Genomic DNA, 22,867 nt, shown 5'->3' with positions numbered 1-22,867 from the left:
GGAATTCCTCCCCCTCCCCAAGCACCAGTTGCCAAGCTTGTACACTGGCCAGAGAACCACAGACAGCCAGAGACAAAGTCGCTCTTGGGTACAGTGCAGAGCAATATGGAGAGACCAGATTGATTTGGGGCAGGAATTGCCCCCACATGGGGGCAGTCCGTTTTTTTTGTTTGTTTGTTTGTTTGTTTGTTTTTGCTTTTCGGGTCACACCTGGTGATGCCCCGGGTTACTCCTGGCTTTGCACTCAGGAATCACTCCTGGCAGTGCTCAGGGGCCCATATGGGATGCTGGAAATCGAACCCAGGTCGGCTGCGTGCAAGGCAAACGCCCTACCCACTGTGTTATCATTCCAGCCCCAAAAACTTCCTTCTTAAGCTGTCAAATCACTGTAACAAGTAAGTCACTGTAACATCACAAGCATCTGGAGTTTTCAGTGTAACTAACATACACTGCTAAAGGGCCCACCTCTTACTCAGGAATAAACCCATTTTCTCAGCACAGTCTGTCCCACTCGTCTTTCACCAGATCCCTCTGCATTGATTCAACAATGCCCTGTTGCAAATGTCCTTGGGAAGTGAAAGCTGCTGCTAAGCCCGACCTTGGCAGACAGAGCTGACCTACAAAAGAGCCATTGTCTGAAATGACCTTTCAGAGCCTGCCTCATCTGTATCTTCGCCTTTTAAGGGACAAGGGTTTTGTTACAAAAGAAATCACCATCAAGGAGTTGTTAAGAGTCTACCTCGGAAAATTCATTATAAGACATCTTGAGATGCTAAAAGGGTTTTTAAAGGGATGTTTTCCTGGGCAAAATGGGTTTGCTTGATATTGAGTTAAATTGGACTAGTGAGTTCTAGGGCTGGAGCGATAGCACAGCAGGTAGGGCATTTGCCTTGCACGAAGCCGACCCAGATTCAATTCCTCTGCCCCTCTCGGAGAGCCGGGCAAGCTACCGAGAGTATCTTGCCCGCATGGCAAAGCCTGGCAAGCTACCCGTGACGTATTCCATATGCCCAAAACAGTAACAACAAGTCTCACAATTTATTGTGAGACGGTACTGGTGCCCACTTGAGCAAATTGATGAACAAGGGGAAGACAGTGCTATAGTGCCGTGCAGTGAGTTCTAAGCTGGCTTATTTCTACAAAGAGGAGAGAATGTACAGATAAGGATGGTTGGTGGTAAAGAAGGGGAGGCACAAAATCCTGCTTTTGCGGGATCCTTTGTGTAACCCAGAGAGGTCCCTAAATTTATTTGGTCAAACCAAATCCTTTTCAGAAAGGAATTCACGCCCATCTCTCCACCAGGGTACATTTCCCAGCACCAATATCCCCTGTATCTCTCCTGCCACATCCTCCCCGCTCACTCCACTCCCATCATCCATTTTTAAATTACTAGTGTGACTCCAGGAATTCTCAATATATTTGAGACCTGGGCTTGTACTTAGAATTCTTCAGTATATTTCAAATAGACTTGTCTCTGCAGATACCTAAAGAGCAAAGCAACAAAGCAATCTCTGCCAGTCCAGAATTCGGGAGATGAAACTTGGTATTTTAACTATCTGTTCATTTCTTTGGAGCCTAAGGAAATCTCTACTCCCGTCGGGTTTGAAAATGTTCTCTGCCTCCTCAACACGGAGGGAAACTTGGAAATTGGGTGGAAATTGCCCATTACTGTGTAAGAAAGTGGGAATTTTTCACTTGTTTCTCATAAGAGATACAGTAAATCGATTCACTTTTTATATTGTCCTGTCAGTGTCTCAAGAATGAGCAACAAATTCTGAAGCACTCTCAGTATACCACTATTTGAGTAAATTCTTTCTTCCCTCATCTTGCACAGCGGAGCTTACAATACCTTCTATAACATCCTCAGACATCCTTTCTAGGAAAGGCTTAAAATAGAATGTAGATTTGTCCTGTGATAAGATGTTGACAACTACACAAATTTGGGTGAATCAAACGTTACATTACATCTGCCCAAAATAGTGCCACCAAGAGCCACAGAAAATCAGCTCAGACATTGTAGGGAAATTGATATTTAATGAGCAAGCAAAACACTTTAAACAAAGAAAAGCAGACAGACCTTCCACCATCCTAGACATGATTTTTCTAGCAAATCAGTGAGGGGAAACTGAGTTGACTAATTTAAAATAAATGTCGATGAAAAGGGTAAAAATGAAAAAGTGGGAAAAGATCTTCCTCACCCTTTCTCCATGGGGTTGGGTAAGGTGGCTGGAATTGAGGCTACATAAGACCACAAGCTTATTTACAAACAGGCCCCTACAGCCAATCGAGTTCACTAACTTTGTCAGCTTCACTTCCCCTAAAGCCACTACCTCCTTCTACTCCCAAGAAACCTTCCAATCCCAAATAATTCTGACTTTTTCTGATCTCTGTTATATAAACCCTAGTATGATTTTCCTTGTGGTTGGTTAAGTGGCCTCTTGGGCTCATTGTACAAAATCCCTAGTCCTTATTGATTGTTCCAGTATTTATTCCTAAGAGTCAGCTGCTTTCGTCCTACCTCTTCTTCATCTGTTCTAATTCAGGTAGCCATTTCCTTTCCTTGGACTTACAGGCTGTCCTCTTTTTCTCATGTCTTCTTTAATTTTTGTTTGTTTTGGGGTCACACCCATCTGGGCTCAGGGCTTACTCCTGGCTTTGTACTCGGATCACTCCTGGCAGTGCTTAGAGTACTGTATAGGGAGCTGGGGATCAAACCTGGGTTGGAAGCATGCAAGGCAAATGACCTATTTGCCACAGTACTATCTCTCGACCCCTTCATTTCTCTTTTTATTAAACCACAAAATTAATATATGTGTGTGTATGTGTGTGTGTGTGCATGCGCGCGCACACACACACACATACAAATACACAACAATAATCTTGGGGCAACTCAGTAGAGCTCAGAGGCTACTTTCGGCTCAGTATTTGGGCTTGCTCCTGAGGGTGCTTTGGAAAACATGGGGACAGTTATTTGGCCTTGAATTTTTTTTTATTTTTCATAGTATGTAGCAATAATAGCTGGCATTGTGTAGGCTATACCTCCCCTATTAACCTTTCCTTCCAGTGTTTTTGACCTCAACCTTGTTTGGTCATGAGAATAATCAGAAATACGGACAGCAGAAACATCAAAAATATTCATACATTGTGAGTTTGTCTTACTGCCCTTTTAAACAGTAAAAACTGCCATGTGAAGAAGGCAGGGTTAACAAGAATACTAGGTGATGAAAATCAGCATAGCTGTTCTCATCTGACATTGCCCACTGCCAGGCCTGTGGAATAATAAACCATCCTTGAATGTGCAGTAACCAACTGATGTGTCAGCTGTCTGCATATACACTAATGACTCCTGGAGAGACCAATTAATCTGGTCCAGGCTGGAGGAAGAAAAGTTCAACTGACCTCCAGAACTGGGAGTGAAATTAACTGTTGTAGTTTCAAGTTACTAAGATTTGTGATGTTTGTCATAAAACAAATGCTCACTGGAACACATCATTGATAAGCAGAGATAATCACATTTTATTATAAGGCTACTAGTCTGAATTAAGTGTATTAACAGTTCTTGACATATAAGGAAGTGCTGTATTGAATGATTTATTTGAATGTTACGCACCTGTGGCTGATTGGTGAGGTATGTTGTTTAGTGGCAGGTTCTCATATATGTCAAATTCTGGATTCTGTCTTCGGCACCACCCCAAACAAAAAGCCCAGAGCTTTCTTTTGTGTTTATAATTTAGAGTTTCCTAATTTTACTGGGTTTCAATCTTTGGGTGTCCTCTTACTACCTAAATTCCAGGTAATGGAAGCATCCAGAATTCAGGAGAAAGTATGGCTGTTTAGCTGTCAGCAATATCACTAGTATTTTGTCAAGATGACAGATTCTCACCCTGCTCTATGTGGATTCCTTGTGATTATAATTCATTCAATGGGAGAAAGACCAGAAACCTCACCAAAAATTAACCGAAATGCTCCTGAAATGTTAAAGTGGCCACTTGGGCACTGCATTTGTTAGGGAACATCTGTAAACAAGCTTTCAGACCACAGTGACAGACTCATACTCTGTCCACTGGCCTATTTGAGACCCATTTACTTTCCAGCAATTCTGTCTCTGCAGTCATGTTTCCCTGGTAATAGCATAGGGTCCCCCATCCCACTTAGTCCCGGGTTCACACTAGCCAGGAGACTTCTAACATGTGCCAGGAGACTTCTAACATGTGCCAGAAGACTTCTAACCTCTTGCTTCTCTGTTTTCCGCATATTGAACTGGGATAAGCCCCAAGGTCCCAGGTGGGTGTTCCTGAAACGTTAGAAATCAAACAGATTGCTTCCTCATCTATAAAATAGCCGTCTCCCAGGTGTCTAGCTTTTACATCCCAAATGTCTGCATTCTGCTTATCTTAGGTAGCAGATCATGTGATTGAAGACACCTGGAGAGCATCTAAAAACACTTTTGAAAATACCCAGCAGCAGAGAGAGCCTGCCTCATTAAACAGCTGTGGGGACAATATATATTTAGAAAGAGAATGTCGCTGGTGCTGGGATATTTTTGGCAGGTTGCTTAGGTTATGAGGCGCTAAAAATGAATTTGTGGAAAGGTATGAGTGGTAGGTCTGGGAGGTAGTTTTCTTCCTTTATCTTGGCTACTTCATCTTAGTGAGCTAATTATTTTATTTATAATTATTGGCCATACTTGGCAGTGTTTGGTGCTTTATTTTATCTGATGGCATGCTTTAGCTCCTATACGATCTCTCTGGCCCCTGAATGAGATAGTCAGGTTACTTTAAATCATTCACATATCTACGATCTTTATCATAACTTATTTTAATGGTAATATTTTTAATGGTGGGCTGGAGCGATAGCACAGCGGTAGGGCACTTGCCTTGCACGCAGCCAACATGGCCCACCCGAGTTCGATTCCTCTGCCCCTCTCGGAGAGCCCGGCAAGCTACTGAGAGTATCTCACCCACACGGCAGAGCCTGGCAAGCTACCTGTGATGTATTCGATATGCCAAACACAGTAACAACAACAACAACAACAACAAAAATCTCCAATGGGGACATTACTGGGCCCACTCGAGCAAATCGATGAACAGCGGGAGGACAGTGACAGTGATTTTTAATAGTAATATTTATTGTCTCTAAACATGCATGATGATGTGTAGAATGTATAGAAATACAGTGTATAAGGTTATCTGTTCCAAGGTCAAGATTTGAAAGATGATATCCTAGAACTTTGGGAAGACGTTTACTCTGACTTAGTTTTACAAATGAGAAAACTGAGTTTCAGAGTAACTTAATTACCTTACACAGGATAACTGCCCAGTGACCATGGCAGAACTCAAACCTGGCCTCTGATAATTATTCCTGGTCAATATTTATTATTTTTAGATTTTCATTGCAGTATATAGAATTATTTTCAAAAAGAATGTTTAGAAAGACATTGCCACCACAATGCCAGAGAGAGAGAGAGAGAGAGAGAGAGAGAGTGAGAGAGAGCATCTGCCATAGAGGCAGGCTGGGAGATTGGAGGGTGATGGGAGGGAAACTAGGGACACTGATGCTGGGAAATATACACTGGTGGAGGGATGGGTGATGGAGCACTGTATGACTGAAACCTAATCATGAACAGCTTTGTAAGGGTGTATCTCACAGTGATTCACTAAATTTTTAAAAAATAAATAAATATAGTCTTTCACGCCCTACAGAGGTCACGAGTTGCCCCCCACAAGAGGCTCTCTGGCACGGCCATGGCTCCAGAGAACAGAAACCGATATCATAACTATCTGACTTTCAGCAGAAATACTTCCAGGCTTAATAAGTAAGCGGCCCCACGACATCATTTGATTCTTGTAACCAGCTGTAGAAAACAAATTATTTCACAATGCCTTTTCAGCATGTCTGATTTGGGGGTGTAAACTCTAAAGAATAATGGTGTATCTTTTGTTGAAACCATGAATCTAATCAAAGTGGATAGAGTGTTAACTAGAATTTATCTGCTTCACAGACATTGGGAGGGTTGGGAGGGGGGGTTTATTGGGGTTCTTGGTGGTGAAAAAAAAGTATTGGTGAAGGGAAATGTGTTTGATAATTGGATGACTGAGACTTAAACCTGAAAGCTTTGTAACTTTTCCCACAGTGATTCAATAAATAAATAAATAAGAAAAAAATAAAAGTAGGTAAAGGGATATACCTGATAACCTTTCAAAAAATAATAATAAATAAAAACAAATAAAAAAACATTGTCAAAAAAGACTGGATTGGGGCCGGAACGATAGCACAGCGGTAGGGCCTTTGCCTTCCACACAGCTGACCTGGGTTCGATCTCCGGCATCCCATATGGTCCCCTGAGCACCGCCAGGAGTAATTCCTGAGTGCAGAGCAGGAATAACCCCTGAGCATTGCTGGGTGTGACCCAAAAAGCAAAAAAAAAAAAAAAAAAAAAAAAAAAAGACTATTGTCTGGCTTTTAGAGAAGTAATTTTTTTTTTTAATGTTGTTTTGGGTTTTTTTTTCCCTTTATTGTATTTTATTTTTTTTTAAAGTTGTAGATTTACAATTTTTTGTGCTTTGGTTTCAATTATACAATGATCAGATACCCATCCCTCCACCAGTGCCCATTTTCCACCACCATGGATAATATCCCTCCCACCCCCATCCCCCCATCCCCCCTGTCTCTGTGGCAGGGCAATCCCCTGTGTTCTCTAGAGAAGTAATTTTTAACATATATTCTAAGTAGAAGTTAAGAGCTAATATATCTGTATAATGAAATAAAACAAATCTGCCCCTGGGGATTTTAAGATAGGAAGAACAACTGTTCCTTAAATTACAGTTGGCAACATGGTTAATTTAGAGTAAGCAGTATGTATTTGATTTTTTTTATTGTTGTTACCCCAGGTGACAGAAAGAGAATGAGAAGAGAAAGTTCTTGAGGTGCTGTGCATATTTAATCTAAAAGAACCGTGTGTAAAAACAGCGGAGGGATCTATTTCCCCTGCCGGTCCTATTTTTTTTTAATTAATTAATTTATTTATTGAATCACCGTGGGAAAGGTTACAAAGCTTTCAGGTTTAGGTCTCAGTCATGCAAATATCAAACACATTTCCCTTTACCAATACTTATTTTTTACCATGAAGAACCCCAATAAAACCCCACCCCCCACCCCTCCCAGTCCCTGTGGGGCAGATGAATTCTAGTTAACACTCTATCTGCTTTGATTAGATTCATTGTTTCAATAAAAGATTCACCACTATTATTTAGAGTTTACCCCCCCCCCCCCATCAGACATGCTGAAAAAGCATTGTGAAGTGATTTGTTTTCTACAGCTGGGTTCAAGAATTAAATGTTGGTTTTGGATTTCTGCTATTTTACTTATTGACCCTGGAAGTATTTCTACTGAAAGTCAGATAGTTAAGAAATTGGTTTCTGTGCTCCGGAGTCGTGGCCGTGCTGGAGAGCCGCTAGTGGGGGGCAACTGGTGGCCTCGGTAGGGTGTGAAGGGCGGACCGAAACGCCCCCCTTCCCATGAGGTTTTAGTTGCCCCCACTCCCCCGGCTCATACCTGCTGTCCACAAGGCTCCCATGTGGCCACCATCTTTCTTTCCAGAGAGGAGAAGGCGACTGGGGCAACACCCTTTCCCCTCCCGACAGACCTGATGGCCTGGATTAACGCATAGTCCTTTCACTTTTCTGCTCCAAACTGCCGGGTTCTGCATTAAGTCCTTGTGCTTCTGGGGCCGTGGCCGTGCTGGAGAACCGCTCGCAGGGGGCAACTGGTGACCTCGGTAGGGCGTGAAGGACGGACCGGAACGCCCCCCTTCCCATGAGGTTTTAGTCGCCCCCACACCCCCGGCTCATACCTGCTGTCCACAAGGCCTGCCGGTCCTATTTTACAGTTCAAAAGATGTTGCTACTTCAACTCTGCTTGAAGAAGGACAATTTGTTCTTCACATATTTTTGAAGGTTTTTGAAGATGGATTTAAAGCAGTTTGACTTTTAATCAGTTTTTTTTTTTCCCAACAACTTAAAAGCAATCAGCACTCAGGGTGCTGGCACCAAAAGAAGCTGAAAATAATAACAGCTCGCACAGATGACCACACTGCCATAAATCATACTTCTGGAAGTCAGGTTTTAAATACAATTTGAACAGAAGCCCAGCAGTACCTTTTATAAAAGTCACAATGATTTCCACTTGAAATTACCCAAGGTAAAAGCTATCTCCCTCTAAGTGGCTCTCTGTGACTAGACAAGAGGAACCTGCATCTTGATAATGTCTTTGCTTCCTAACTCAAAAAGTCTGAACGTGAAAGGTAAAAGCTGCCTCATTTCCACCTTTGAGGGACTAATACTTTTTTTAAGGCATATGGAAGAAAGATGGGCCTTACCAGTTTTCTAGCTCTCCTATTTATTTCTTGCTTAGGAAAATAATAGGCCTGAGCACATGTGTTGAATGCTAGAGGCCCAAGGTTCTAAAGTGTTGAATGCTAGATAGAGGTCCAAGGTTCGATCCCTGGAACTGTATGATCCCCAAGCACAGGGCCTAAAGGTGACCCCACCCCTAGAACCTCCACTCTTGGCACCAAAATAAAGCAAATACAACCAAATAAAAAAATTTTCATTTGGACCTGAGAAGCAATATAAAGACTAAGGAACTTGTCTTGCACACAGCCAATCCCAGCTAGATCCCTGGCACCACAGATGGTTCCCTGGGTACCACCAGGTCTTATCAGGGAAACACAATCAGTGTCTAATCGTGGCTGAGAGTTGTTCTAGGGATAGTCTATAATCTTGGATCGTCCTAAAGTTCTTTTGTATCTTCACATAAGTATATAAAACATAGAAAGAATTGTTTCAATACAAAATGTCCAGTTTGCATGAAGCAGCTTATGTTTAAATAAAGGCCTCAGGGGTGAAACCTTCAAAGGCCATGAGATTCTCTGAGCTCAGAGCAGGAGCTGAGAGATGTGAAGACAGGCCAAGAGCTTTTGAAGTTCTGTAAAATGAGAAGCTTCCTTTGCTTGGTTTTTCATTGCTAAGGTCCTCGGTGCCCTGGGAGGGTTTTGTGCAAAGCCTCCCTCCGCGGAGCTGACATTTCTATGTCTGATCGATCTGCAGGCTCCAGGAATCTGGCTGTAAACAAACATCCCCCTCATCTCCAAGTCGTCCAAGCTAAATTCCAGCAGCGACTTGAGAAGAGCCCCAGCGCCTCCCCCTCCCCCCCCCCCATTTCATTCCTTTCCACCTGAAAAGGTGACAGGAAGGGTCTTTTGCTTCAAATAATGATACAAATTCTCCCAGGAGGACTTCAAAAGCCCCAGCCCTTCAGCAAGGGCAACCTTTGTTCAAACTTCACTTCTTTTTTTTCTTTCTCTTTTTTGCTTTTTTGGGGCGCATCCGGCGATGCTCAGGGGTCACTCCTGACTCATGCACTCAGGAATTACTCCTGGTGGTGCTTGGGGGACCATAAGGGATGCTGGGAATTGAACCTGGGTCGGCAGGTGCAAGGCAAATGCCTTACCCGCTGTACTATCACTCCGCCCCGCAAACTCCACTTCTTTCACCGCTCATGGAAAGAGGGCATGGGCTACATTTTGAGGATGTACTCAGGGGACACACCCGCATTCCTTCGTGGCCACCGGCCTCTCTCCCCAGGCCCCAGCCTCGCCAACACCGCCCCAGCGCAGCGCTGATAGCTGGCGCCCCCTCCCGGGCAGGAAGGGTGCAGCGCCTGGTACCAGGACCCCGCAGGGCAGACGCTGCGGGGATGGGTGGGGGGTGGGCTGGGGTTGGGGTTAAGCTTGGGAGCTGTTCTCTTTCAGAAAAGCGGCCCCTTGATCATCATTCAAGCTTTTTTTCTCTGGATGAATCTGACTCAGGGACATGAATGCCAGTTCCCCGGGGGCACTGGGGTGCAATATTCTGTCTGCTCGCGCTAAAATAAAACTACAGGGTGCACAGTTTGGCTCTGAGGCACTCACACCAATTCCGTTGCCAACACCGACTGCATCATTTGCCAGGTGCCAGCACCATGGATAGCCCCAAGGATTTGCCGTAGCTGGGCAACAACTGGCTGCTCTGCTCTGACCTCATAATATATGGATGGAGGGGGTGTTAAATGAGCAATTGCAATCAGGCGTGGTAAGTGTCGTGGGAAGGTAGAAATTTTCGGTATGACTCTACAAGGAAATCATGTAAAAAATTAATCTAAATCTCCAGAGAGAAAACTCAGGCGTCACAGTGCCACAAACCTCAAAGGCAACTCAAGTAGGAGCTAGGGCAAGGTTTTCAGATCTCAGAAAAGAGCATCTACATCACACACAGTCTTCCTCAGTTCAAATTGCTGTGCTCCAATGTCAGAATTTCTGATTGCCAGATAGGGTGTGGGAGAGACTGAGAATTTGCTGGGATGATCACAATTACTTCAGGGAGTTGAATGGGGTGTGGTTGCTGTAATGGTGTGTGTGTGTGTGTGTGTGTGTGTGTGTGTGTGTGTGTGTTGTGATGTTAAGTCCACTGCAGAGACTGTGGGCTTGGAGGGGTGTAGGAGAAGATGCAAAGTTAGAGTCCGTGACAATAGACAAAGAGCTGGGAGGAAATGTCTCACAGAGAAGAGCCAAGCAAGACTCTGTAGATTGGGTGGGGATGAGGGATGGGTGCTCAGTGCAACTGAATACAGCTGTGTTCATGGGGGTGAGCAGATCCCTCAGAAGAGTTTGACTTTTACGAAGTTCTATAGATCAAAAATCCTAAAATCAAGGTGTGTGTGTGTGTTCTTGCTTTCTTCAGTTCCCAGAGATTGTTCACGTTTTCTAGCTACGTCTCCTCCCTCTCATTTCTCCCACTGCTGCTTCCTCTATCACATTCCTTCTCTCTTCTGTCTCTTTTTAGAGCTCTTGAGATGATGCTGGATCATCACCTATCATATTTGTTGTTTTTGTGTTTGGGGTCACACCCTGCATTGTCCAGGGTATACTTCTGACTCTGGGTTCACCCCTGGTGACATTACTCAGTTGCTCAGGGACTCCACGAGATGCACTAAACCCAGTTCAACTATGTGCAAGGCAAACATTCTGCTGTTGTGATATCTCTCAGGCACCTATCACAAAAATTATAGCATCATCTGCAAAGTCCTTTTTATCATGTAAAGTGACATACTCACAGACTGGAAGAAGGCTTAAGAGATATTTTAAGGCTCTCCTCATGTTAAGTTTATAATGGTATCTTATCAATAAATGTGCACTACAATATGTGTAGCTGCTTTTTATTTACACATTATTTTTGTTATTGTGCATTAAAGTTTGCGTATGCATCATTATAAATCCCCCTTGATATACATAATGTTAAGCTTCTGGCATCAATTTATTGAGGGTGGGTTGAAGGGGGGCAAAAGTGGAGAAAGTCAACTAAAGAAGCAATTGTAGTTTGCAAGTAAAAGATGTGATAGTTTACATATGGAAGATGGCTATAAAGTAAAAGGCCCTCCCGTTGATCGTCGATTTGCTCGAGCGGGCCCAGTAACGTCTCCATTGGAGACTTTGTTGTTACTGTGTCTGGCATATCGAATACTCTCGGTAGCTTGCCGGGCTCTCCGAGAGGGGCGGAGGAATCGAACTCGGGTCGGCCATGTGGGCTGCGTGCAAGGCAGACGCCCTACCCGAAATGGCAGATTCCAGAGATATATGAGGCAGAGTCAACAGAATTTGGAGATTTGTTATAAGTGGACATGGGAGGAGGGAGGAGGGGAGGAAAAAGGTTGACTGCCAGGCTTGGTAACTGGTGCTAGTCATACCTTTTCCTTGAGCATTAGAGTGGAAATAGTGCTTTTGGATTATGACTTGGACTGCAGCTTGAACTGTGGATAAATCCGTGGGTTGTCTGCATAGATAATGATTAGTGAAGTCAGAAGACTATCTGAATAGCTTGAGAAAAGGCAGAGAGAGTGATACATTCAAAGAGGAATGGGTCTAGATCCTGAAGACATCGTGATGGCTGAGAGCTGTCATATTCAAGAGGGGCTTACCGTTCTTCACGCACAGAGCTCAGAAGTGAGACTGACTCAAATGAATGTTAAGCAAGAAGTTCTGACATGTCTCTATGTGTGTGTCCTGAGACTGCTTCTTGCTATGTCTGGGAGAGGTGCCCTTCAGTCTTCTTTCCTTCACATGTGGCTAGAATAGAACAGGAGCACCGCAGCTTATGAGGACAGGGAGAGTGTGATGCTTTGGTGGGGTTAAATTTAGGATTCTCAATCACAGACATCTAAAAATATTGACTACAAGTCTGTCTTGACTTCAAGGAAAACAACCTAGTCTCAAGGTAGTGTTAGGGTCAGTGATGTACGCTGCTGCCACCTTGAGGTCAAGCGTGAGAACGCAACACCTTTCCCTTCCGTTTATGAATCCAAGTGAGGACGGAGGTGCACGCCGTTGCCACCTGGAGGACAACCGTGAGAATGCATCACGTTTGCCTTATATTTATGAATCAAACCTCCCTTCAAAATTTCTTTTCCTTTAGGGATGGGTATATGATCGTGGTATGACCGAGATCCAAGCACAAAAATTTGTAAATATACAACTGTACCTCATGGTGTTTCACTAATAAAAAAAATAAAATAATTTTATCATAACCTAAAAAAAAATTTCTTTTCCTTTATTCCTTTATCTCCCTCCCTTCCTCCCTCCCTCCCTCCCTCCCTCCCTCCCTCCCTCCCTCTCCCTCTCCCTCTCCCTCTCTCCGTCTTCCTCTCTCTCTCTCTTCACTTTCTTTTTTGTGGGGGTGGTGGGTGGGTAAACAATTTTTTTCCTAAATTCACAAATTACTTTACAGTGCCCTCCGAACATTTTCTTCTTCCAAATTCCTCAGTGAGTGTATTTGTGGGGGCGAGGTGAGGGGAATATTTATCACTGGTTTTATCAGCTATAAATAGACTAAAAGTCAAAACTAAGTAGAGGCTGATGAGGAACAAAGCAGGGAACCTTCAGAAGTGAAGCTGAACCACCCACGTTTGCTTCCGTTTTAAATGACCTGTCCGTGTGAAATGTTAGAATATGCTGTAATAATTTTAAAGCATCTCTTTTTTTTGCAGGATTAACACTATCCTTCAAATCAAACTCAGCATGGCTAACTTTCAAGCCATCGTGTTAATCCACTCTATCAAATTATATAGTACTAGCTAATAAGCCATGACACATTCTCTAATAACGTGTCATCTTATTCATGCTTTAAAAGAAGCAATGACTAGGGTTCATTAGATAAAATCAAAATCCTTCCATTTTTAAAACTGTTTGCTTTTTCACACTGGGAAGAACCTGATCATTATTCGGCTTCTGTAAAAGCCGAAACTAAAGGCTGACTTCTTTATATTCACCCCACCATCACCACCACCAAGTTTTAACCGAACTTGATAAATCTTTCCTTTCAGCTAGGATCCTGTATAAGCAACACTTTCTTATCAGAAGAGCAATAACAATTGAAGAAGATTTGTTGCCAGTACCAGATTTTACTGGTCTGGAGCAATAGCACGGCAGGTAGGGTATTTGCCATGCACGGGGCTGACCTGGGTTTGATTCCTCCTCCCCTCTAGGAGAGCCCAGCATGCTACTGAGAGTATCCCACCGCACAATAGAGCCTGGCAAGCTCCCCGTGGCGTATTTGATATGCCAAAAACAGTAATAACAAGTCTTACAATGGAGACGTGACTGGAGCCCGCATGAGCAAATAGATGAATAACAGGAGGGCAGTGCTACCAGATTTTACTAGCAGTGTCATGAAGATCTACACAAGGAAGAATTTGAGTATTGTCAAAGAATCCAGGAGGGGAAGAAAGAAGAGAGACCTTCTCTTACCGTTGTCATTGCCTTGCTTGATCTCCTCCGCGGTCCGATCTATCAAGACATACAGGGACCAAACCACACAGGTGATGGCGATGACGTGGAATGTGACAGAGCAGAATATTTTCCTCCTCTCGCTGGTGGTCATCTGGAGTTTCTCCCACTGCAATAGAAACAAAGAACATAATACTGAATTTTGGAATAGGAGAGTTCCCATTCTTTCTCTTTCAGACCCCAGCGATGCACAATGAGTAGAAGAATGGCATTATGAAGCTGTGATTTCAAATGACGCTCTATGAACGTCCTCATGTTGGGTACACAGGAAACCTTGACTTGAAGTTACATATAACTTACCTGGACATTAAGATCAAAACAAAAGCAATTTCTTACTCTCCAAACGAATTCAATCAAGTCTTTTGTTTTGCCCGCCTACACATTCCTTGTCTATATCAAGACTAGGATAGTTGAAATATTACCAACTATTTAGAATGGATTCCTTTCAGGTTTCTGCATAGCTTTTCTTCCTGGCTTATAGTCTGGAATAAGTAGTCTCAGATTGATTCATGGTTAGCTGTGCATTTCTTGATGTATACATTTAATATGTACTTGAATGCCTGATTATCTGCCAGAGAGAGTCACCATTTTGTCACAGATTTTATGAGAAACACACATTTTTTTCATCTGGACGTAGGATTCGGGAGACCTTTTTAAGCAATTCTGATTTGCTACTGCCGCGAGGGAAGTGACTTGAGCCACATCCCTAAGTTACTCCTTAGAAGGTGGAGGTGGAGGGTGGGCACTGGTGGAGGGATGGGTACTTAATCATTGTATAATTGAAACCCAAGCACAAAAATTTGTAAGTCTACAACTGTACCTCATGGGGTTTCATTAATAAAAATTAAAAAATAAAAATAATTTAAATTAGAAAAAAAGAATGTTGAAAATGCCTCAGTCAGTCTGGGAGAGAAGGACCAACTGTATATAATGATAGATTGCAGTTCATAAGAGTGAATGTATCCATGATTTTTTTAGAAGAAATTTAGACACTCAAGAGGAATTATAATTCCTTGACTATTAAGTAAGTAAGTAAGTAAAGGCCCTCCCGTTGATCGTCGATTTGCTCGAGCGGTCCCAGTAATGTCTCCATTGGAGACTTTGTTGTTACTGTGTCTGGCATATCCAATACTCTTGGTAGCTTGCCGGGCTCTCCGAGAGGGGCGGAGGAATCAAACTTGGGTCGGCCATGTTGGCTGCATGCAAGGCAAACGCCCTACCCGCTGTGCTATCGCGCCAACCTTGACTATTAGTTTCATTTAATTTCTGCATGAGGAATTGTGTCTTTATTTCTTCCTATATTATTTCCATCAGAAAATCAAACCACTGTGGTCACATCAGATGTAACTTCATATTTCTACAACCCAAATTTACTATGATTCATGGTTCTTTGCAGAGAATGGTCGTGGGTCTTACCAGGCTGTGCCTAGGAAATCATATGTGATGCGAGGGATCAAATTGGAGTTGCCTGTGTACAAAGCATCTTACCTCTCTAAGTAAGAGTACTACCTTTCTGAGCCCTAATATAATCTCTTTGTAATCTCTGCATTCTTTTCTTTTACTGAAACTTTTCTTTTACTGAAACTCGCCGGGACCCCTTGGAGGGTAGTGGGTTGAGCTTTCCTCCCCACCCCGACCAGGGCTCCGGCAGCCAAAGACCTCCAGGATCAGCCACCACCATGCTGAGACCACTCTCCGCACACATGAAGGTACTGGCAGAGGGACAAAGTCACGCGGGTTCCGGGGCCGAGATCTCTAAGCCTACTCGGATTGACATCTTATTATGATATCTTATTATCTCATTCCTACTTTGGACAAACTGGCAGGTTACCGAATGTAGCCTGCCCACATGGCAGAGTCTGGCAAACTCCCCGTGGTGTACCCAATATGCCAAATACCAGTAACAGTTATGGGTCTCATTCTCCTAAAGAGCCTTGAATATAATCTCAGGGCTAGGATGAAGGAGACTTTACTGGGGCCTGCTCGAGGCAATCGACGAATAACAGGATGATTTGTGATTTGTGACTGAAACAAAATCTTTAGAATTTCAGAGGAACTTTCTTTTTCAATGCCACTCTCACCAAAACACACACACACACACACACACACACACACACACACACACATTTAATTTTCATGTGTATTTGAAACAAGAGGGCAAACTTTATTTAAATGAAGTCCTGGCTTTGCCGCAAGACTTTGGAAATGGGTGAAGCCACTTAATCTTTCTGGGTCCAACTCTCATCTCTTCATAGAAGCAGATCGTGGTAGAGGTGATGACCAAGAGGTTTAGAAAAGGGATATGACTTGTCTACTGAGAGACAACTTTCATTATGATTGGCTCTGCTAAAACAGTTTTTCCACCTTCCTTGGCAGAGGTTGACATTGATAGTTTTCTATCAATAAGATGTGAGCTGTTTTCACCAAAAGATTTGAGTTTTTGCCACCACGGTACCATATTTCTATTTTTTCCTCACCTTCATGTTCTATGCTTTGGAATTCATAATTAGCTATAACAGTAGTCATCTTGCAACCTCATGAACTGGAGAGAACTCTATCAGGATGGTTTCAGCTCACCTTTTGGTGCTCTTTTCTATCAGAGAAAAATAAAGCCCGGTCTAGTGAAGCCAGGATTTCTCAAGACTTTGCTACTAGGTGTGTAATTCCTGAATCAATGAAAATATTCTCATTTCTCTTTCAGTCTGACAATTAAGATTCTACAATACCTTTGTGAAGGCAAGTGCCTTGGTCCCTGTTTTCTGCCTTGACAGTGTTTTTGCCGAACGAAAAGTGAATCGAGAAGTTGATAGTGTGACTTGGTTTTTGTGAAAAACTTCACATCATATCTGTTATTTAAAATCTTTTTTGGGCTAGTGAGCGATTGTAATGTTAATCTGACTAACCTGAAAAATGATAGAATATTTTAATTTGGCAGTAGCATAGCATTTCATGATTACTACAGATTTCTTGAATCGCCACTATGTCACTATGACCGAAGAAGTACAAGACGTATCAAAAGAATCTTTTATTCACATTTCCTAAATGTTCCAAGTGGATGTGAATGTGCTTACCAAATCAACCCTCAATTACAAAATCTACTTAAAAAGTGTCTTAAAGTTGGAACTTCTTAAATCCAAGAAGCATTTTTTTAAATATCTAAAACTCATTTTTAACATTAATGAGCCTCAAAAAAAATATCAGTGGGTTATTAGGAACACGCCAAATCACTTGTACAGTTTCAACTGTACAATAGAAGCTCTGAAGTTGTCGTCTCCTAATTTCCGCAGCATTTTAAGAGAAATGTGAAGTGCAAAGAGATCATCAAATGTTCCCATTTTTCTTTCATCCTCACAAGTGTGATTCAGAAATTCATTAGGCTGCACCTAGTAAATGTAATAGCACAGCGCCCTCTTCTGACGATTCCGTTTCTGCATGACGTATTCAGGCCAACGCTCTGGAAGAAATCATGGCATTTTTTGAAATTGACTATTCCTAGCTGCCTGTTTCCAGGCCTACTTACAAGAGTGCATAGCAGGGGTCATGAGTGTGTGAGTTTTCACAGTAGGGATGGATTGAGAAAGGACAGTAGTCTAATTTAGCAAAACTTTCATGAAACGGATTTGAAGTTTATGATGCCGAAGTGCCACAACAGTTCACAAAAGGGTTAATGAAACGGAGACTGGGGGGATAGAGGAGGGGCTAAGGCACCTGAGATCAGTTCCCCAGCAGTGCCGGGAGTGATCCCTGAGCACTGTTGTGTCTGGCCTAAAATCTGCCAATATTGTGTGTGTGAGCGGGGGATACTCCCCAGATATGTACATAGTCATATTAAAATGGGCAGTTTCACACGGTGTGTGTGTGTGTGTGTGTGTGTGTGTGTGTGTGTGTGTGTGTGATGCCCATGGTTCCACAAGGTGCAGCTTTTAGAAGAAGCCATCAGGGAGAAGAGAGCGACCGCCGGGTGCTTGCGCTGGAGGTGAGAGCATCACTTTGTCAGAGACACAAGTTCTCACTTTACTTGTGTTTGGGGCTCACACCCAGTGGTCTTCTGGGCTTACTCCTTGCCCTGCTCTCAGGGGTCAGTCATGGCAGTGCTCAGGGATGCTCTGTGGTACTGGGGGCCAGAGCCGGGTCAACAACATGTCAGGGGAGCACTCTGTCCGCTGTGCCATCTCTTGGGCCACCACACTCTACTTTTGAGATAACTTGATGCTGGTTTTACCCACACAAACACAGAAACAACAGGCCCTTACCCAGCACCATTGATGGGCAGGTCTCTGAGAAGGGAGCCAACTCATTTGTGTTGCAGGCTGGTGTCACAGGGTACCACCTTCCCGTTTCCTTCAGATCCCAGTCAAATATTGTGGGAAATTGTTCCCCTCACAGGAACGCCAAGGTTAGAATAGTCCTCTCGGTAAAAGAACTTAGGCCTTTTATAATATGATGGGGTAAGCAAAAATGCACCCAGGAAAGAATAGTAAAAGTCAGTTTAGGCGCTCTTTAAATGTGGAGAGCAACATAGGCAAAAATAAATGAGGATTTTGTCACAACTTTATACTTTTTTTTAATTTTTGGGTTACACCCGGCGAAGCACAGGGGTTCCTCCTGATTCTGCACTCAGAAAATACTCCTGGTAGTGCTTAGGGGGCCATATGGGATGCTGGGAATCGAACCCGGGTCGGCTGCATGCAAGGTAAACGCCCTACCTGCTGTGTTGTCGCTCTAGCCCACACCTTTATATTTTCAGGGGTGCCGGCTAATTGGCTGTGTGAAGTGTCCCAGTCTCTAAAGACACAGGTTGAATTTGGACAGGCTTATGAACTGCCCTTCATATCTCTACTGTCAACTTGAACAATGACACCCACACTGGGAGCCAGTGATATTGCAATGAATAGATGGCCAAGGCCTGTGAGCAAACTCGGGCTGTCCAGGTGACCCTGGAGCTCAGACAGTCCTGTGAGTCTCCCTGTCTCCTCTCTGCAGCTGCCCTCCACTGGATGACGGTCTTTCGGCAGAGCATCTGGTCTCAGAGTCTCCGGGTTGAAAATGTTCAACTCAAGGGGTTCTGGAGTTCTCACGACTTTCCTGTCCCCAAGGACAATGATGAGCCACAGCATGCCAGCAAATGACAAATTGCATGGTTGACACTGCCAAGCATCCCCCGGTCCCTTAGCTGCCTGCAGTTCCCTTTTGTACCTTCAGAACAGGGGAGAAGCTCGGGTAGGCAAGACTCAGGGCCCCCAAATTGTGACACGCCCTACCTGGGTGCTTCTAGACTTTGCTTTGGGTATGAAAGTCTCTGGGGCATGGGGACTTTTGAAAAATTGTTATTGGCCATTGGCCCTTCATCAAAAAAGGCATTATGGCAACAGACAGTTGACATGTTATTCACTTAGAAATCACAGCTAGATTTTTTTTTCTTGAAAAGATTGCTCCACTGGGCTATATAGTAAAGAAAAATTGTGTTTCCAGGAAATTCTCTATTCACTCTTGCTCTGTCAAACTGTGCAGGTTTTGCCATTAACTTGCAATTTGTATTCTGTCCTAAAATATACATGACAAAACAGAGATTAATAAAGAGATTAAATCTTTACACAAATGAAGAGTGTAGACAGTTAACTTGCAATATATACAAACACATGATACATGGATTTCTTGACTGGTTTCATTGCCAATTCTTTTTAACACTGTCCCACTGGCTTTTCCCAGTTTCTGAAGAACTGTAGAAACCAGAGCTAGGATAGCTGTGTAATGACAGAACAGACAATCACCACAAGGTGGCGCCAGACCAAAACAAGAGTATGGACTAAAATTGTTTTTAGTCCATAAAAAAAAGGGGAAAAAAATACACACACACACGTGTGTGTGTGTGTGTGTGTGTGTGTGTGTGTGTATTTTGGACACTAAGATTTGCAAAACTGTTAATGTTAGGCTTCCTTCATAAAACATTCCAGCACCCTCTGTCACTGCCCCAGTTCTTCCCTCCATCTGATTTCCCCACATCACTGGCTGTTCTAAACTTCCTTCTGAAAACCAGTTCTCAGAGCTGGTCATTTCTTTGGGCATTTGTTTTCTCCTTACTATGCGTGTTTCTATCTCACACAGGTGAGAGATCTTTCTGATTCTGTCCCCCTCCTTCTGACTGAATTCAACAGCATCGTTCTCTCCAGACCACGTGGTTTCGGCTTCTCTTACAGCTGAGTGGTGTTCACTGTGCATTTGCACCCAAACTGCTTTATCCAGTCATCGGTTATTGGACACTTGGGTTGTTTCTGGATTTTGGTTATTGTGAAGAGTGCTGAAATGAACATAAAAGCACAGATGTCTTTTTTGAATAGATTTTTTTGGTTTCTTGAGGTGATGTGATGCCAGGAAGCAGAACTAATGAGTCAAATGGAAGCTTAAAATTCAGAACTGCTTTTCAACTAGTCAGATGCTGGGGTGCCAGCCAGCTGTGTAGACACTTCCTGGTCATTTTATCAGCCCCATATAGATGGATAGTTACATTTTTATTTTATTTTATTGCTTTTTGGGTCACACCCAGCAATGCACAGGGGTTACTCCTGGTTCTGCACTCAGGAATTACTCCTGGCAGTGCTCAGGGGACCATATGGGATGCTGGGAATTGAACCTGGGTTGGCTGCGTGCAAGTCAAATGCCCTACCTGCTGTGCTATCACTCCAGCCCCTCATTTTTATCTTTTAAAAAGGTTCTGACCTTGCTTATCAGAATGTGATGGAATTTTACCAAACGTAAAGAAAATAATCCCAGGAAACACAACTCTGAAGTCCAGTAGATCACCTCCACATTTTGGTAAGGCAGATTGTGCTAAAGAATAGGAAGAAAATCCTGCAAAACTTCTTCTGGGGTGACATTTCTTTGTGGGTGACATTCTTTGCTTTGCTTCTGCACTAGATCTAAGACTTCTCTTTGACTCCTGTAGATGGATCCCCCTAATCACCTCTGGTCTGGCAATTACAAATACACCTCATTTTTTTGGAGGGGAAACATCTGCTGAGGCTTAATCTGAGTTTAGGAATTACTCCTGAGGACCATAGCCGTTCCTGGGGATGGAATTTAGGTTGGCCTTGTGCAAGAAAAGTGCCCTATCCTTTGCACGTTTGCTCCAGTCTCACAAATGCATTTTTCTCTATATAAGCCATTTATTTGAAATGCCAACTATATGCAGGGTGAAGTCAGTGTTACATGCTGAATAACTGCAGAAAATAGAAGCAGGGAAACCTATGTACAACTGTAATGATACTCAAAAGAGAAATGTAATGGTTGACCATGGTTTCCAATGTCTCACACGAATGAATTCAAGTTTGGAGATACCTAAATAACAATAATACATATTTCTTTTTAAAAATACTATGTACTATTGAAGCGTGAACAAGTTTTACAAAGTACTGGTTGTATAGGTTGTAGAAAACACTTGCATAAGATGTGAGATCAGTTAAGACAAATTTCTGAGCCTTTAGCATTCAAGGCACTTGACTTTATACCAGTAACGACACAACCACAAGACATGCATGTGCGTGAGGGGGGAGGGGCAGGTGCTGCTTCTGGGGAATACAGAAGTGGCACTGAAACCACAAGTTCAGCAATTTTGAATCTTTCAGCCACCCCGTCTCAGAGCAGACAGTGGTGCCACCTGCCCATGGGACCCAGAAACACATTACGGGAGGGTAAATGATGGAACTACCAGAGCTGATTTCGTCCTTTAAACTCACATCAATACACATATACAAAAAGGTTATTTTCAAGACACACACTTGGAAGTTACCTCTCTTTAGTTAACCTTCCATATGCTGAATATTATAATGCCGTGGCCATTTTCTATAGAGAAGGCACAATACATTATTATTATTATTTTTATTTTTATTATTGAATCACTGGTGGAGCGATAGCACAGCAGGTAGGGGATTTGCCTTGCCAGGCTCAATTCCTCTGTTCCTCTTGGACAGCCTGGCAAGCTACCCAGAGTATCCCGCCCGCATGGCAGAGCCTGGCAAGCTCCCGGTGGCATATTCGATATGCCACAAACAGTAACAAGTCTCACAACGGAGATGTTACTGGTGCCCACTCGAGCAAATCGATGAACAACGGGAGGACAGAGTTATAGTGCTATAGTGCTATTGAATCACCATAAGATAGTTACAAAGCTGTTATGTTTGAGTTTTGATCATACAATGGTCAAATACCCATCTCTCCACCAGTGCACATTTTCCACCACCAAAATCCCCAATATACCTCCCATCCCAACTCTTCTGCACAATAAATTTTTGCTCAAAGAAATTCTTAAACATTTTAATATTGGCTCAGGGAGAGAACTGAAAGGGCTGGAGCCCCTTGCATGCCTTTTGCATACCCAAGGACACGAGTTCAGTTCCTGGAACTGCATGGAACCCTGAGTGCCACTGGGATCTGTGTTCCTGTGGCCTCTGAAGCTTCCTGGTCTTAGTATCACTGGTCTGCCTGCCCAAGCCCAGCCCTACATGCACTAAGGGTGCAGTCTGGGGCTCCCAAGCACAGATGGAGAGACCCCTTCCCTGGGTTTTAACATAGACCAGCGTATGAATGCAGTTTGGGGGCCCACACCAGACTTACTGAATCAGAAATTATGATGACAGAGTTCTACAAAGTGACTTAATTACCACCAAGTCCACGCTGAAGCAAGTTACGTTTAGAGAAACAGCTTCCTATCCAATGACCCCTGGCAGAGTCGGACGTTTACCTCCGTGGAGGTTAGAGTGGAAACAACACTTGTCACTGCTTGTATGAATTAACAGTCATTAGAGAAGGAAATCAACAAGCAGGGTTTATTACTTACCTGGGATCTAAAAATATCTCAGGTCGAGTGAGAGATAACAAAATCAGAGAATCGGTGATTCAAATAAAATGATTTGGAATTAGCTCATTAAGTTCATTAATCACTAAAGATAACTGTTTCCCACTTTAATTTCACTTTTTCACAATAGTTTTTGGGCA

General features: G+C 43.2%; 1 protein-coding gene across 2 annotated transcripts in view; it reads right to left on the bottom strand.

Moving 5' to 3' along the window:
• The window catches only part of MARCHF1 (membrane associated ring-CH-type finger 1), a 637,376-nt gene that overhangs the window by 6,648 nt on the left and 607,861 nt on the right, over positions 1-22,867 (bottom strand). For both annotated transcript variants that reach the window (XM_056119134.1, XM_056119132.1), the window contains exon 6: positions 13,838-13,985. In XM_056119134.1, coding sequence (XP_055975109.1) covers positions 13,838-13,985 — 148 coding nt within the window. The remainder of the gene's footprint in view (positions 1-13,837; positions 13,986-22,867) is intronic.

Source organism: Sorex fumeus, unplaced genomic scaffold (genome assembly GCF_029834395.1).
Source record: "Sorex fumeus unplaced genomic scaffold, SorFum_2.1 ptg000039l, whole genome shotgun sequence".
Lineage (NCBI taxonomy): Eukaryota > Metazoa > Chordata > Mammalia > Eulipotyphla > Soricidae > Sorex > Sorex fumeus.
This window is presented reverse-complemented; position numbering and strand designations above follow the sequence as displayed.